Genomic DNA, 18,177 nt, shown 5'->3' on the forward strand with positions numbered 1-18,177 from the left:
TACAGAGACATCAGAGCCAGCGGCAGACGGCAGAAGGACTGGCCGAGGAAAGGCGCCTCTCGACGGGCTCAATAATCGTTTGAGCGCCGCTGAACCACTGGAGCTCACAACTCCGAAAACGGCAGATCAAATTTTAAAAAAGGCGCTCTCTTTATAAATAAACCACAGATTTGAGCTTTAAACAACTTCATTCACTCCTGAAAAGGACTTAAAACTATATTTTGTAAAACATTAACACTACCAGAGGACTCTTGCTAAGACCCATTCGTTTTTCCACACGACTTTTGCCGAATCCAGTCGGTAAAACAGCGATAACATCTTTTTTAGATATGAAGGCTTCGAGTGTTGCTCTTTGCTCGGGTTTTAACGAAAAGGAAAAGTTTAAATCGCTTAAAACAGACGCGATAGCTGATTCGAACGAGTGATGCTCCACAGCAGCTGCAAATCTGCTTCAACGTCGCTGCGCTGTCGTCATCGTGTAAAGCCCGCCCCAACGTTTCTGATTGGTGCCTCGATTTCTGGGGTTTAGAAATGGGTTTGAATGGACTCTTTGCCAGACTACTTGCAGAGCAAATCTAAATTTGCCGGAAGTTGTCTGGGTTTTCCCAGGCTACAAATGAGGATGAATGGAAAATTATATTCTTGATGAAATTAGATGATTTAGATTTGAGCTTTTATTCGGCGAGCAATCATTCCACGGCTCCAGCATCCACTCTTTGCTCTTCCTGACTAGTTTTCTGTCCCTTTCTAACAGGACCAGGACCCTGCATCATACGGTGCTGACTCTCTCTTGATGAACAGCTCCAGGCATTACCTGAAGATCCGCTACAGCCTCCTGCCGTACCTCTATACTCTGTTCTACAGGGCCCACGTCAGTGGAGAGACTGTAGTGCGTCCCATGATGCATGAGTGAGTGTGGAAGCATCTGGAACAGTTCCAGTGTTTCTTTGTGTTTAGGAACTTTGTGTATTTCTATATGAGATATCTGTGTGTGTAGAATTTAGAAACAAAATAACACAATAGGTTTTGAGTTTTATTAACTCGATTATTTTAGGTAAATACACTACCATTCAAAGTTAAAGCTGGAGTCAGAGCTACTTCTCTCTGTTTATGAAATAGTCCCAACATAAACACTTATTATAAGTGTACCATAATGATTCAGGTTAAGACAACAACACGGTTTTGAAAATGTATTCATGTTGTACATTCTCATCATATATTTTTTTGTAAATCTTGAACACAAAAAAAGTTACGGACACCAGCTTTAAGACTCAAAAATCATACTTTTTTCAGCAAAGATGCATTAAATTGATCAAAAGTGACAGGAAATACATTAAAAACTAAAGATTTCTATTTCAGATGAATGCTATTCTTTTTTTAAAGTTTATATTCATCAAATGATACTTAGAAATGTGACACCGAAGACTGGAGTAATGATGCTGAAAATTCTGGAATAATACACTTTACTATATTCACATATAAAACAGCTGTTTTAAATACCTGTATTATTTTGATCAAATAAATGCAGACTTTTTACTTTAACTTATTTTTTTCTCCCCTGAATAGTTTAAAAGGATAGTTCACCCAAAAAGGAATTTACTCTCCCTCAAGTCATCCTAGGTGTATATGATTCCTTTCAGATGAATACAGTTATATTAAAAAAATATCCTGGCTCTTCCAAGCTTTATAATGGCAGTGAATGGCTGTTTCTGTTTTGAAGTCCATAGAAGTGCATCCAGACATCATAAAAGTGCATCTATCCATCATAAAAGTGCACCTATCCATCATAAAAGTGCATCTATCAGTGCATCTATCCATCATAAAAGATATCCACACGGCTTCAGGGGTTACTGCCAGAAGATAGATGCACTTTTATGATGTATAGATGCACTTTTATGATGTATAGATGCACTTTTATGATGTATAGATGTTCTTTTATGATGTATAGATGCACTTTTATGATGGATAGACGCACTTTTATGGACTTCAAAACACAAATAGCCATTCACTGCCATTATAAAGCTTGGAAGAGCCATCCCTTTAAGTAAAGTTAAATAAAATAAAATAATGTTTACTATAATATAATATGCGTTTGTATACCTCTGTCATATACACCTAGGATGACTTGAGGGTGAGTTAATCATTGGGTAATTTTCAACTAACCCTTTAATGATCTAATCTAATCATTATTTACAGTGCACCATAATGTTTTTGGCATGTTTACAACACTGTATTAACCAAGCATCATCCCAGAACATCACTATCTGCTTTGTAAGAAGTGTTTCCCGCTCTGCAGGTTCTATTCCGACAGTGAAACCTGGGCAGTGCACAAGCAGTTCCTGTGGGGAGCACATCTACTCATCACACCTGTGCTGGATCCTGTGAGTGAACAAACGCACACACACACACACACACACACACACACACACACACACACACACACACACACACACACACACACAAGCACGCACACACACATACACACACACACAGGGTGTTTTTTGTGAAATGTGGGGACATTCCATAGGCGTAATGGTTTATATACCTTACAAACCGTATTTTCTATCCCCCTACACTAAACCTACCCATCACACACACACACACACACACACACACACACACTGCCCCTACCCCTAAACCTACCCATCACAGGAAACTGCACAGTCTACTTTCTGTGAAAAAAAACTCATTCTGTGATTTATAAGCCTTTTGAAAAGTGAGGAACATGGGCAACGTCCTCATATTTCACCCTCTCCTTGTAATACCTATGTCATACCCATGTCATTATACACATTTGTGTCCTGATATTGCACAAAAACATGCCCACACGCACACACACACACACACACACACACACACACACACACACGTTTGTTTTTGTGAAATGTGAGGACATTCCATAGGCGTAATGGTTTTTATACTGTACAAACCGTATTTTCTATCCCCTTACACTGCCCCTGCCCCTAAACCTAGCCCTCACAGGAGACTGTGCAGTTTACTTTCTGTGAAAAAAACCTTGTTCTGTATGATTTATAAGCATTTTGAAAAGTGAGGACATGGGGAACGTCCTCATATTTCATCCTCTTTTTGTAATATCTATGTCATACCCATGTCATTATACACATTTGTGTCCTGATATTTCACAAAAACATGCCCACACACACACACACACACACACACACACACACACACACACACACACACACACACACACACACACACACTGTTGCTATGTTAAAGCTATTTTCTGTTTGTTTGTTTTAGGGTGTTGAAAATGTGGAGGCCTATATCCCAGATGCCATCTGGTATGACTTTGAGAAGGTAAGACTATCCTCTTGCACCACAAAACAAACAGCATACATACTGTATATATTGATTGATTGATTGATTGATTGATTGATTGATTGATTGATTGATTGATTGATTGATTGATTGATTGATTGATTGATTGATTGATTGATTGATTGATTGATTGATTGATTGATTGATTGATTGATTGATTGATTGCCTGACAATGCAGTTTTTGGTTTGTTTTATAGGAGGTAAGGATTACAGATCGCAAAGCCAAAGTTTCCTTGAACCTGCCCGCTGATAAACTTGGTTTACACCTGAGAGGCGGAGCCATTCTGCCTGTACAGAGACCAGACGTCACCACTACATACAGGTAATGATGGGAAACCTGTAGATTTCCCCAAAAATATAATAAAATGCTCATATTAACCCATGCACTGTCACTAAATCCAGTCAATCCGCTTTTACATCTAAACACATCTAATGCCCAATAAAACAAAGTGTCTGCTGTTTTGTTGAGATTGTATTATAGTCTTCTTTGAATTATGATAGAATATGAATGACAACCATTCAGAGCAGTCGTAACATGATTCCCAGCATCACTATAACATGGTTAATATTGCAAAGTGAGTTTAATATGATACTGAGAACTGACAAATATTTTGAAGTGTGTGTTTTTGTACACTTGCGTCCGTTTTCTGCCTGCTCTTGAGTTTCTGTTCAAAAAGTTGTACATTTGTGTGAAGAAAGTTGTGTTTCCTCAGCCGGCGTCTTCCCTTGGGACTGATCATCGCACTTGATGACAACAAGACTGCGTCAGGCGAGCTCTTTTGGGATGACGGAGAATCTCGAGGTATTTTGGAGGGACTTGCTATTAATTAAAAGTTGTACAACTTTTCATTGTTGGTTCCTGTTAGCTCAGGTTCATTAATATTAACTGATACAACTTTTGATTTTAATAATGTACTTGTCAATGTTGAAATGAACATTAACTAAGATTAATGAATGCATTAGAAGTATCTCGCATTGTTAGTTCATGTTAACTTATGTAGTTAGCAAATGTTAAGAAATGGATCCTTGTATTTATATTTCATTAAAATATTTTTACTTTGGAAGAACAGCTGTAATTATACCCCATGACCGATATCAATTTATACAGTAAACACACAATTCACAGTTCATCCTTATTAATGAGCCATATTATAGAATCTAAATTTTTATATCTACCCCAAAAAAACAGATAACACTTGTGTGACTGATGTAAAGTTGATTTGTTTCTCTTTTTCTTAGATACGGTTTCATCCGGCTCCCATATTCGGTACCAGTTTTCCGTGGCTAATGTACGTCATCCTAATGGCACATTTCTGTTTGTTTGATTTTAGATGGCATTACATTGTATGTCCAACAAGCAACATTTAAATATCTATTACAGTAATCTGTAGTAATATCAGATATATATTTTTTTTCTGCTGGATCAGGATGTCTTGACAATGCATGCTGCTCATAATGGCTACACGGATCCGAACAGCTTGAAGTTTGAGAACATCACAGTGATGGGAGTGAGCGCGGCTCCCGCCTCTGTGCTCGTGTCGGACGGCAACACCACTGACCCTCTGTCCGAGTCCCAGCTTCACTACGATTCCAGCAAGAAGGTAACCATAGTTTTGACACAAAAGGGTTTCATATTCACCACCAAAGTCAATATGAAACTGTGTTACTGACCTATTTTACTGATTTTGGTTGAAATAGGATATTCCACACCCTACAGAAATAGGTATAATGCACATTGAGACCAGGAATATAAAGTAAATAGGGTCCATTTTTATATAATGTTCACATTAACATCACATTGGAGGATGTTATTGCATCTTCAAATAATATTGCATGATATAAAATGTAGCTAGAATAACAGAATGAACAGATACTGTGTGAATCATATTATTATTAATGACATTAAATGGTACATAACACACACAGTTTCTGCTAATCTCATGTTAATCTTGAGTATGTATAGAGTAGTGTTGATCCTTCATATCTCCCAAGAGTCTCTGGCTTTATCATATTTATAAAAGACAGATACACTGTACCGATTCTTTCTGAAAACAGCTGAACTCGTGGAGGCGTGGAGTGGGCGGACGCTCACACACACATACACACACACACACACACAATACATGGCACTATCCCTGGATAACTTTCGGTTCACTATTCATTGGTGTGGTTCACATTATATGCACTAAGATGGCGATTGTCAACAACACACACACACGTACACACACACACACACACACACACACACAATAATCATGGCATTATTCCTGGATAACTTTCAATTCACTATACGTTGGTTTTTATCTCATTATATTCACTTACACACCTATTGCCAACAAAACACACACATTTGATGCAGTTTCACTCACCGCCTGCGGTTTCCACTCATGACCGGGAGCAAACACACACACTTGCAGAACTCTGGAAACTCAAACTGCATCCACTGTTCCCTTAACGCTGGGTTATTTGTGAAGCTTAACAAGGTGATCTTTGCCTCACACCAGAAACACTTTTTTAGTGACATTGTTGATTTCATGGTCTAAAAACACAATGTCAGCGCCGCCGATGGCTCCCGCAACCCAAACAAAGCTTGTTGATGGTCGCACTCTTGCTCTCGCTCTGGTTTGTTTGTGTGTGTATTTATGACATCATACAGGGCCATACTCGAAAAAACTTTCCGAAACTTGTTTGAACCCTGAAGGAGTGTATTTGGCACATTCGTCATACGTCCAACTAATTATTTGAAATTTTAGCCATGTTTAGCATGAGAATCAACTCTTTAACAGAATGAAACAGAATTTTATTCAGCTGTATAGCCATTCTGGAGAAAACGGTGATGTCATCAGTTCATTTCAATTATCATACAGTAACAGTGTGGGCAGTAGATCAGTAATTTAGTTTATATGGTTAATTTGGTTTAATAATTAGATTTATTTGGATATTTAGTTGAAAAAATTAAGAACATTTTAGTTTTCCCAAGTGAGCAAGCCAAGCCAGAGGCAACAGTGGAAAGGAAACCAAAACCCCATCAGGTGACCTAATGGAGAAAAATAAACCTTGGGAGAAACCAGGCTCAGTCGGGGTGCCAGTTCTCCTCTGGCCAATTAACAAACAGCGTATGATTATTATTCTGGCAACTTTACAGGAGGTCATAATAGATCGGAACATTCGAAAGATCAGAGGCAACACGCCAGCGACGGGTTTATTGAGGATGATGTGTTGATTAAATAATTATTAAAGTGCAATATTCGAACAATCGGAGTCATCACGCCGGAGACGGGTTTATTGAGGATGACATATCGATTTAACAATTATTAAATTGAAAAATTCTAACAATCAGAGTCATTACGCCGGAGACGGGTTTATTGAGGATGCCGTGTCGATGAGGCAGTTTCAGGGGGAGGCTAAGGCTGCGTTCACACTGTAGGCTGAAACGACCCAATTCCGATTTTTTTGCCCTTATGCGACCTGTATCTGATCTTTTCATGACAGTCTGAACGACACAGATCCGATCTTTTCAAATGCGACCCAGGCCACTTGGGTATGTGGTCCAAATCCGATACATATCCGATCTTTTGAAATGCGTCTTCAGTCTGAACTGCCAGGTCACATGTATCCGACCCGCACGTCGTTGATACGCGACAAACGTCATCATTGTAACTCCCGTTCCTTACTCCAGTCCAGTGGTGGCGGTAATGCACAAGAAATAGTTGCTAACCGCCAATAAAAGAAGAAGTACGCACCTGTTGCTAGCCAAAACACTCCAACTCCAACGCGTTTCTGCACTGTTATGGGCCGCCGCAGACGTGTCTCTTCCCGTGACAAAGTTAGTTGAAGGCGCTCGCAAACATAATTGAAGGTGGATCTGGTCATTCTGAAGTTACTGACGAATTCGGTATCAGTAAAGCCACTCACATCAGTATCCCACCACTCCTGGCTGCGACTCCGCACACACACGTTTCTCTGTACCGACGTTGCTACCACTGCTCCACAAAACGCCATGGCCAAAAACCTTGCTCTCCTCCTCTTTTTTAATTTTCTTTTTAACATGAGAAGGTTGTAATGGTGCTGGCTCCGTTGCGAAAATAACTTTAATAAAGCTAAACGAACTCCAATGTTTACACCCATATTTGGCTACTTCCGTAAACAACAAGTGACGTCGTTGACCGTTGAGTACTCTTCTGCGCATGCGGGTCACTTCTGGGTCATTTCACGTTCACACAGGAGATCACAAAAGGTCGCATTTAATTGGAAATGTGAATGGCCTTGCAAAAAAATCGAATTTTTTCAAAAAATCGGAATTGAGCATTAAGCCCTGCAGTGTGAACACAGCCTAATTGACACGGTCTCTGCAGACACTTCAGGGTCATGCGTTGGTCATGTCAGGGCGCAGGTCCACCATCTGATCTGGATACGGCCCGGATCAGGATGACTGCAGTAAACCTCGGGATAAACAGAGAGACTATCATTAGCGTAGATGCCATTCTTCTGGTGATGAAAAGCCAAGGTTTTATTCACATCCTTTATCTAGAGGATAGGATACTGGTGTGAATACACCGGCTGTCTTTTGCGTGACATATATCTGATCTGCTAGGTGATGTATCTGAGAAATCTGGAGCTGGAACTGGGGAAGGACTACACCATCAACTGGGAGGCCAAATACCCAAACTCCAGGCACTTCGACTGTCACCCTGAAGCGGGTTCTGATCAGGCCAAATGTGAAGCTCGCGGCTGTGTCTGGGAGGTCAGAGAGAGAAGAGATTCAATAATCAACTCTGTGTTTTCAAAGACACCGTTTAATCTGAATTGTGTCTTTCCTGTTACTGTGCTAACATGATTCAATGCATTTATAGCCTTCAGATATTCCCAACGAGCCCTGGTGTTATTACGCCCAGAACCACGGCTACGTTACCAGCAACATGGTTGAAACAGCGAGCGGCATTGTTGTAGATATAGAGCGCAATACCGTTTTCCCAAGCCAACGCTCTCAATCTCGAGACATCAGCAAACTCCGTGTGGAAATCACATACCTGAGTGGAAAAAGCCTGCGCTGGAAGGTACACTTCTCTAAATGCAGGATTAAGACAAAGACAATGAAATATACCATTTATGCGACTTACGTTGCATTTAAGTTATGCTTTGGTAATACGTTCTCTTGGCATTACTAGCGCCATGCTCTATTGCTGAGCTTTTTTAAGAATTAGGAATTAAGAAAGTAACCCTTGTTGATCTAGATCTTTGACCCAGCCAACGCTCGCTACGAGGTCCCCGTTCCCCTCGAGCTCCCGGCCACACCAGAGACAGAGGAAAACAACCGACTGTACAGGGTTCAGATCCAGCACAAGCCATTCGGGATCCAAGTCATCAGAAAGGGCTCAGAAGAAATCATGTGAGTAATACACCTCAGTTACAATGATAACATGCAGTCCAGAGAGCTTCTTCTGGCAAACATGTGGTAGTGTTACTGTAGTTTTCACTATGGTGCACTTTTAGGGTTTTCTGAGAAGACTATAAAAGCACCGTTTGCCTTCTTAAAGAAAGAAAGTTATTTTTCAGTGTTCTCGATGTTGGGTTAAATCTCTTTCTCTCCAGATGGGACTCTGCGGTGCCAGGGCTCATATTCTCCGATCAGCTCCTTCAGATCTCCACACGCCTCCCCTCAAACTATGTCTATGGTTTTGGTGAAACGGAGCACCCCAGCTACAATCATGACCTCAACTATCACACATACGGCCTGTTTGCCAAAGACCAGCCTCCAGGGGTGAGTGTCAGAGCCAGTGCTGATGGTTTATAAGAGTCATCACATCACGTTACAGCTGGCACTAGTGTCGAGTCTGACCAATCAGAGCAGAATCACTGTGACTGTCACCTCAAACATCAAAAACAAACATATACTGTATATATAGTTGATGAAAGTATAAATTAAGCCTATTTTAGGGCCATTAAGTTTTGTTGCATTTTAACTTTATCAGTTATGTCTGGTATACTTTTTTATTTGGTAATGACCTGTTTTTGGCGAGTCCTGAAAAAAAAAAGAATTTCCAAAAAAATATCTGATATATACAATTATTTTCAGCATTAATATAAATAAGATATGTTTCTTGATAAGCATATTAGAATGATTTCTGAAGCATCATGTGACACTGAAGACTGCAGTAATGATGCTAATGAGGCTAAATTCAGCTAAAATGCTATTTATACATATAACTGCCAGTGGGTGGTGGTAAATGTCCTATTCAGTGAGTTATTCATTCATTCGATTGATGCTGATTAATTCAGGAATGTAGTAAATGGCTCTCTTATGAACGAATCATTGAATCATTGATTGATTTGTTCAAAACACGAATTCATTCAGAAAGGAAACACTGCTGTGTGATTCTCAGAGATGCACAACACTTCTGCTCTGGCTTTATAAGTAATATATGTTTGTTTGTAAAATTGAGCAAAAACTGACAATATTGTGTCTAAAATATAACCAGTGGTTAAATTGGGCCGGGGCTCTCCGGGGCTCAGCCCCAGCACATAGCCTGCTCATTTGTGTCCTGATGTGCCTGTTTGCAGTCAAGTTGCCTACTGGAAAGTATGTGAAGTTCAAAAAATAATTTCGGGAGGATTGAACCCATCTAATCTTTCAATTAGCAACGTTCACAAACGCAAATTCGGGAGGCCTTATCAGCTAAAGAGTATATGGGTAAACGAACTCGTGAACTCACATAAAATTTGATGAATGTGATGCTTTTGAAAACATATGTCTGACAATAAATGAAAGATTTTTGAAATGGCATGTCTATTTTGTCTCGGCTGAGCTGAGATGAGAACAATCGGAACACGGCCGCATTCGTGTTTAGCTGCTTAATCTTGTTGTCAGTCGACCATGATTGCGCACCGCACGCGCATGTGCATCTAGGTGACCTGGTCACCACAGACCCAAATCTTCAGCTGTTGCTACTGTCATATGCTGCACTGTCTCTTCATGTGGCACATTATGTTTGGCACATTTTATGGGTAACTATATCATAACAAGGTAATACAATGTGTAATCAAGTGATGACAGTAATGTAAATGCTAAATGTCCTAATACCTGTTGTATAGGCTATGCTCTTAACCTTGCAGTTTTTCACATATCATGTAAGACTCAATTTCTCCATTTCTTTGCACAAAACTCTCCAGAAAGTGCCATTTAATTATTTATTTTTCCAAAAAAATTATCGGGGGAGCATACCCCCGGACCCCCCTAGGGAGAGCCCCACCACATAATAAATCCCAATTTAACCACTGAATATAACACAATATTAACTTCAAATAAAATATCTCAGTAACACTTCATTGTATGTTTAACACTGAGGACAACTGAGAAACTCTGATCTCTTTCTTTCCATCTGTAGTTTAAATTGAACAGTTATGGAGTCCATCCCTTCTACATGGGTCTGGAGAAATCAAGAAACGCTCACGGCGTCCTCCTGCTCAACAGCAATGCCATGGGTGAGTTCAAACACACACTAAACATGTGTGTCTCACTCGGACCCGCCGGCCACATCCTGTGCTGAAGGCTCTAAGACCAACCTAAATACATCTAAAACCAGGGTTTAATCTCTCTGTGAGCTGAGGCGACACTGAGTCAAGGGAAGATGTTTTCCAAACATCCTTTTCTGTTTTGCTTGTTTTGCTCTTAGATGTGACCATCCTGCCGACTCCAGCTCTGACCTACCGCACCATCGGTGGGATCCTGGACTTCTACATGGTGATGGGACCCACTCCAGAAGCTGTGGTTCAGCAGTACACTGAGGTGTGTGTGTGTGTGTGTGTACTCAATCTAAGCACACACACAAAATAACATTGGAAAACTCACATGCATACAGAAGGGGCCATTCAGTTCTCTTTAGCCACTTGAATATTTATGTTCTAAAATATATAAAATGTCAAATATTTCTCTCGTTTTGTGCGTTTTGTTTGACAGATGATTGGCCGACCGGTTCTTCCAGCCTATTGGTCGCTTGGATTCCAGCTTTGTCGCTACGGCTACGCCAATGATGCGGAGATCGCAGATCTTTACAACGGCATGAAAGCTGCTAAAATTCCTTATGTAAGTGCTCTCATCTTTTATTGTGTGTCTGTCGGTCTGCCCCTGAACGCAACAATAAACACATGATGAATGAACTCTCCCCGGCCTTCAGAACTTACACTGGTCATTAAGTTCAATGATCCTAATATTTGACCTCTGATCCCTCAAAGGATGTTCAGTATGCAGACATTGACTACATGGAGAGGCAGATGGACTTTACTCTGGACAAAGTGAACTTCAAGGGACTGCCTGCTCTGGTGGACCGCATGAGGGCCGAGGGGATGCGCTTCATCTTCATTTTGGTACCAACAATTCTCAATTACTGGAAAAACTAAGTTGTTTCCATAAAATGGTAACGGATGTTGTAATGAGAACAGCTTATAAATATAGATGAATGTAGTCTGACATCAGTATGGCCAGAAACATGCAGTCAAATGTATTCTGTAGCAAAACGACATGCTTTATTTGTTATTTGTGCTTCAGGACCCGGCTATAGCAGCCAATGAGACTAAAGGCTCCTACCCTGCGTTTGATAGCGGGATTGAAAAAGATGTTTTCATCAAATGGCCTCGTGAGCTCAGTGATGACATCGTGTGGGGAAAGGTAGGACAAAAACGCAAAGAGGAAGAGGAACATACAGTGATGTATTCTAAGTCCATACCTCAGTTTTGTTCCATACTTTTTACAAACAGGATTTATGTTTTATAGTGAAACAAACCAAATGATGCCATAAAACAGCTCTGAATTCATCAAATCCATTGCTAATGCTTACTGCAGGGTCCTAAATCGGAATTTTCCCAACTTGGGAATAACCTGTGGAAGGCAAATAAATCAACCAACCCATACTTAAGTGAGAAGTTTCATCTGATGATGAATGAAGCATAATTATGTTGCTTATTTTCAAACAATGGTGGAAGAATTCAGTGTTCAGTGAAACTTCATCTGGAATGCCACATTAGTTGTAGAGATTTTTTGATTAGTTTGGAGCATTTTGATTAGAGAACATGTTCATCGGGTGTTTTCAGACATCAACAGTATGACGTGGACATGCACTGAAAGCAGGATTGATCCTGAAGTAGCTGTTGTTTCTGTCTGTCACAGGTGTGGCCTGATTATCCCAATGTCACTGTGGACAATTCTCTGGACTGGGATACTCAAGTAAAGGTATCTGCCTCTATCTCTTGTTCTGTTTCATTTTATTTCTCGATATATCGCTTTCTTTCTCTCTACCTCTCAGAGAACAGGAAATCTTTTCTTTTGTTCCCCCATATTCAAGTCTATTCATACTGAAATCATCAGTACAATGGGCTATAATTGAGAATCAGTCAAGAGAGTTGAGTATGACATCATAGATACTATCAACCAATCAGCATGTAGAAGACGCACCATCAGCCAATGAGCACATGCTAGTACTATGCTGTAGTAATCAAACTCTAACTCAGCCAATCAGAACAGATAAGAAGTGAATCAGAACATTACTGTTTGAAACAAATGAGCAAATATCCAATCAGCATGCAGCAACTGTTAAAACCCAATGTTTCTTTCATTTAAACTTTCAGCTATTCCGAGCTTTTGTGGCGTTCCCTGATTTCTTCAAGAACAGTACAGCAGAGTGGTGGGGAGAGCAGATTAAAGACTATTACAACAACGTCATGAAGTTTGATGGACTTTGGATCGTGAGTGCTTTGTTTTTTGTCATTTGAAATAAAATTGTACGAGATGTTCTTTGGGGACATCTGTGCCATTACATGCCATTGTTGCTCTTAAAACAACTCATCTAACTCTAACCATAACAATTAAAGACCTCTAAAATTGAGGAAAACGATAGAGCCATAAGAATGTTGTTGAAATCTTAACAAGGATGTTGATTCAGGAACACATCTTGCTTGACAAAGTCAAGTTTAGCATAGCCACGCCCCATTTCTATGCTAATTTGCATATCATCACTGTTTTCTGGTTTAGATTCATTGGATGATAACACTGTCATTGTATTCTGATTTCTGAAGGACATGAATGAGCCGGCCAGTTTCGTGCATGGCACCACTGGAGAGAAGTGTCTAGGGGATCAAACTCTGGAAAATCCTCCATACATGCCCCGTAAGTTCTTATGAGCGCATCCTGCCTTGTGTCCATGGCTACAGAGATTTTACAACACCATGATCATCAGTTACTAGCACTGCCTCCGACTAAAGATTCTTCTAGTCGACCGGTAGTCGTTCAGTTAAGCCATTAGTCGACTAATCACATGTTTATACTAATTGAATTACTTAAATATGAACTAAACCATAATGAGCCTTTAATATATAGCCTTTTCCACACTCAAGCACACGCATAAAGCTTGACGCAAAGCCCTGGCAAAAAGAATGACTATGAAAAAAAAAGCTATTTTAATTGTTTATGAATTAACTAGTGTTTTCTGAGTCAGTGTCGGCTGCAAAGATGAAGTTGATGATGCTGACTCTTCATCTCAACAGTGAACGCGCCTTTATAGAGAAATGCACCTTTCATACGGATTACATAAGCAGAGAGTATTTGTTTTTGATTTTGTAAAAGTAGACATTTCAAGCTTTCTATGGATATATTTTTTTCATGTCTGTGAGGCAAGTATAAAGTATGAATATGAGTTTTGGTTCCTTTTTGTGATGCGCTGCAAAAATAAGTTCACAGAGACCGAGACGGCAGAAAGCGCATCCTGTTGTTTTCTTCATTTTACAAAGGCACAATTTTTTCTTGGTATTGTGATTTTACACAAATAAAACAGTTTGGAATGGTGTATTATCTGTATGAATGGCTCTTATCTGTATCACCAAAACATTTGTCATTTTTGTATTTTGAGTCGTTTCCGCTGTTATCAGGAAAAAAAATGCAAGGGATCGCGCCGGCACTTCCATGTCGTTCAGTAAAGCGAGCTAATACTAGCGCACATTTATCTAGGTTAACGTCAGAGTTATGTAAAGTTGCTACTTACATGTTTCAAATGATAAGCCATATTTGAAGTTGATGGATGATAGGCGAAGATTTGGATTTCCTGCCTGATGTACTGTAATTACCTCGAGGTAATTAAATAACCCACCGTTAATCATCTTTTTTCCGTCACAGACTGTGTGACTTTTGGTCGAATAAGCCTCTTCTCGTCGACTAACATTTAGTGGACTATTAAGCGGGCAGCCCTAACATTTAAACCTGTAGATGCCCAAAATGAATCTGCCCTCTGTATGTGTGTGATCTTGTCCCAGCACTGGAGTCCATGCACAGAGGTCTGAACCATAAGACTATGTGCATGAACAGCGAGCAGATCCTCGCTGATGGCACACGCGTCAAGCATTACGATGTCCACAACTTGTACGGCTGGTCTCACACCAAACCCACTTATGAGTGAGTTTCTTGTTCCTCAATGTTCACTGCTGTATTTATTTCTTGGTTGTTTTGGAACGAGTTTTGATTGCTGTGTGTGTTTGTGTATTTCACAGTGCTTTGCTTAGTACCACTGGAAAGAGAGGTGTGGTAATTACCCGTTCTACATACCCGTCTAGTGGTCGCTGGGCAGGACATTGGCTGGGAGACAACTACTCCAGCTGGAACCAGCTTCTGAAGTCCATCATAGGTGTGATGATGCTGCTTATGATTTGGTGCTTCTTGGTATCTGCTGTACAGTTCAGTGTATGAACTGATTATCTCTATACATCAAAACCAAACTCTCACTCTCTTTCTGTTTTTCAGGCATGATGGAGTTCAGCATATTTGGCATCCCTTATGTAAGTGCCTCTCTCGTCCTATTGATTCTTCACTTGTGCTTTATTTCCTATCAAATAATGTATGTAGCTCAGTTGGGTGTGTTACACAAGCATGCCGCCGCTACACTGACTCCAGAGTTGATTAATGAATGTTTTTACAGAGATCTATATTTGTGTATATCTCTATGCCTCTTGTGTTCCAGACCGGCGCTGATATCTGTGGCTTCTTTAACCCTGCCGAATACGAGATGTGCCTGCGTTGGATGCAGCTCGGAGCTTTCTACCCGTTCTCCAGAAACCACAACACTATAAATATGCCAGTAAGAATACACACACAGCACCAGTTTATGGACGGATTGAGGATTTCTGAACCATTGTATGAATGTATTGTGCTATTTTCCCTTTTAAAAGCTCTCATGGTTTTCATCATATTATAATATTTTTTGGATCTAAAAATGGAGATTTTGAGATCCTTCACTGTGCTGAAGAAGCTGGCGTGAGAATCCGTTGACGTTTTCTCCAGAAGTGCTGAATGCTGATGATCTGCTCTTTGACAGAGGCAGGATCCCGTGGCCTGGGGAGCGGAGTTTGCCGCTGTGTCTCGTGATGTGCTGAATATTCGCTACACCCTCCTGCCGTATCTGTACACACTGATGTATGAAGCTCACGCTCACGGAAACACTGTGGTCAGACCCCTGCTGCACGAGTGAGTGTTTCTCAAGAGTTCAGCCGCATATGAACATCACCAGATGTTCAGCGGAACGCTGATGATACAGTTATCTTCTTCCACGCAGTAGAAGTGAATGAGAGGAAATGATGACAGAACTTCCACTGTCCCTTTAAGACTTTCATTCATCTTGTGTTCGTCTCTTTCCCTCCAAATATACAGTATCTTCATCACACACGTCTTTTCTGTCTGACACTATTTTCAGTTCATCCTCTCGTTTCAATCACATCTCCAGTGTTGACGAGATCATGTTCTGTATTGCAGGTTTGTCACAGATGAAAACACATGGAAGATCGACAGGCAGTTCCTCTGGGGTCCCGCTCTTCTGATCACACCTGCTCTGGACCCGGTACTGTACACACACACACACACACACACGCACACACCCACAAATATAACTCCAGTAGTCTGTTTTGAGGTTATAACCCTGAACTAACCCACATGTGTTATTTGTGTTGTTGTTTGTTCATTTTTCATTGGTTGTATTTTGTGAAGGGCGTTACTGTGATCAGGGGCTACGTGCCAAATGCCCGCTGGTACGATTACCACACGGTAAGCATTTTATCAGCAAGCAAACTCTGCGATACTTTGTCCTCTGTATATTGGCTTCTCTCATCTGCTGGTTTATGATTGATCCACCAGGGTGAAGCTGTTGGGGTGCGGGGACAGTTTGTGGATATGGATACACCATTATGGAAAATTAACCTGCACGTGAGAGGAGGACACATTCTGCCCTGGCAGAAAGCAGAGAACAACACACACTACAGGTCAAGAAGCTGCCCGCCATCTTTATTAAGACTTCTGACATTTCTCTAGAGTTGCATTGGATTTCTGTCCACTTTCAAAAGTGTTCTTGCTCCACAAACAGTCTATTTTCATTTATATGTCCATATTCCACTCTCTCTCTGTGTCTTTAAGAGTTCATCAAGATGTTTATCCAGTTGACCAAGTTTCTGATCACTGAATAAGTATTAACAGGTCCCTATTAGGCTTTTAAGATATTAAGATATTCCCTTTCTTGCAGTGTGTTATAAAGCTGTTTGTGACTGTAAAAGCTCTGCGAAGTTTAAAGATCAAAGTGTAGATGAATTGAGTTTTTGTCTCCTAAATGAACTCACTTCCTGCTGAACCTATGCAGGTTTGTAACTCATTTGCGTAATGGCACCCTATGTTCTTCATTGGCTGAAGGCCTTCTCTTAGCCCCGCCCTCAAACACTGTAGCTGTATCTGAGACTGGAAGAGTTTGGTTGGTGTCGTTCATGTGGAGAAGACGCTGTTTTCTGCTGAGATTGATACTGTAAAACCCACGCCATCGTTACTGTTCATATCACTGTGTGTCAAGAGCTGAGATTCAGAGATGATAATGAGCATTTGCTTTCTGACCAATCACAGCAGACTGGGCCATCTGGCCAATCAGAGCAGAGCAGCTCTCAGAGAGGCGGGGTTTAGAGAGACTGAATCATTGACTGAAGCATTTCAGACACTGAGAGAAAAGAGCTGATGCTGCAGTGGATATTATGAGAGGATTATTACAAGTGTTTTATGACCTTGGATGCATGTGAACCTATTGTAGGAGACACCAAACAACATTATGAGCCTTTAAAATATCATAATAGGGCACTTTGTGTAAATGTATGTGTTGATATGTTTATTCCTTGATGTCACAACACTAATGTAAGGTTCATTATTTTGTTTCATGTTTTTCTTCTTGTAGTCGTCTGAATCCTCTGGGTCTCCTTGTTGCTCTTGATGATGGAGGTTCAGCTCATGGATCCTTGTTCTGGGATGATGGAGAGGGGATTGGTAAGTTATATTTGTGTGTGTGTGTAGGGATGGGAATTGTGAGGAATTTAATGTTTTCACATCAGAAAAGCCATATATACATGTAAAAATGTATTAGTTTACAATAGTTACAATATTTCAAATTTGGAGTTTTGTATTTTGTTGTATTTATTACTAACATAATTAACAACATAATTTAATGTAAGGTCTCATCATCATTACAGACAATAAATATTAGTTTGTGTATATTTTTTATGTAGATCATTCTAAAATCAGAGTTATTCGATTTTATTACAGGTTTTTTTGTCCTTTCCTGTCTTAATCTTTTTTTCTCTCCTTACAGATACAGTTCAGAATAAGCGTTTCCTCTTGACAACTTTCACTGCGTCTTCGGTACGTTCATATGTTTTGAAGAAAGCTGTGTGTGCAGTTCTTTCATATTTATTTGGATTGTGCTCATTAAATCCAACAGGGAATCCAAGATTGTCTCTCCGTTTAGCATGTTTGCTCAGCCTCAGACTATAAATATG

At 40.3% G+C, this 18,177-nt stretch overlaps 1 protein-coding gene across 1 annotated transcript in view; it reads left to right on the forward strand.

Moving 5' to 3' along the window:
- LOC307121437 (sucrase-isomaltase, intestinal-like) overlaps nt 1–18,177 on the forward strand; it is a 53,146-nt gene that overhangs the window by 12,933 nt on the left and 22,036 nt on the right. Inside the window, exons 18-46 of the mRNA XM_079809026.1 lie at nt 755–909; nt 2,297–2,381; nt 3,265–3,321; nt 3,540–3,664; nt 4,056–4,144; nt 4,582–4,631; nt 4,770–4,943; nt 7,937–8,086; nt 8,196–8,399; nt 8,577–8,731; nt 8,935–9,103; nt 10,728–10,824; nt 11,016–11,128; nt 11,300–11,425; nt 11,575–11,706; nt 11,888–12,007; nt 12,506–12,568; nt 12,964–13,080; nt 13,411–13,501; nt 14,641–14,779; nt 14,875–15,008; nt 15,125–15,159; nt 15,342–15,458; nt 15,696–15,844; nt 16,130–16,214; nt 16,361–16,417; nt 16,508–16,632; nt 17,580–17,668; nt 17,991–18,040. Coding sequence (XP_079665152.1) covers nt 755–909; nt 2,297–2,381; nt 3,265–3,321; nt 3,540–3,664; nt 4,056–4,144; nt 4,582–4,631; nt 4,770–4,943; nt 7,937–8,086; nt 8,196–8,399; nt 8,577–8,731; nt 8,935–9,103; nt 10,728–10,824; nt 11,016–11,128; nt 11,300–11,425; nt 11,575–11,706; nt 11,888–12,007; nt 12,506–12,568; nt 12,964–13,080; nt 13,411–13,501; nt 14,641–14,779; nt 14,875–15,008; nt 15,125–15,159; nt 15,342–15,458; nt 15,696–15,844; nt 16,130–16,214; nt 16,361–16,417; nt 16,508–16,632; nt 17,580–17,668; nt 17,991–18,040 — 3,252 coding nt within the window. The remainder of the gene's footprint in view (nt 1–754; nt 910–2,296; nt 2,382–3,264; nt 3,322–3,539; nt 3,665–4,055; nt 4,145–4,581; nt 4,632–4,769; nt 4,944–7,936; nt 8,087–8,195; nt 8,400–8,576; nt 8,732–8,934; nt 9,104–10,727; nt 10,825–11,015; nt 11,129–11,299; nt 11,426–11,574; nt 11,707–11,887; nt 12,008–12,505; nt 12,569–12,963; nt 13,081–13,410; nt 13,502–14,640; nt 14,780–14,874; nt 15,009–15,124; nt 15,160–15,341; nt 15,459–15,695; nt 15,845–16,129; nt 16,215–16,360; nt 16,418–16,507; nt 16,633–17,579; nt 17,669–17,990; nt 18,041–18,177) is intronic.

Source organism: Gobio gobio (assembly GCF_949357685.1).
Source record: "Gobio gobio genome assembly, chromosome: 25".
Taxonomy (NCBI): Eukaryota; Metazoa; Chordata; class Actinopteri; order Cypriniformes; family Gobionidae; genus Gobio; species Gobio gobio.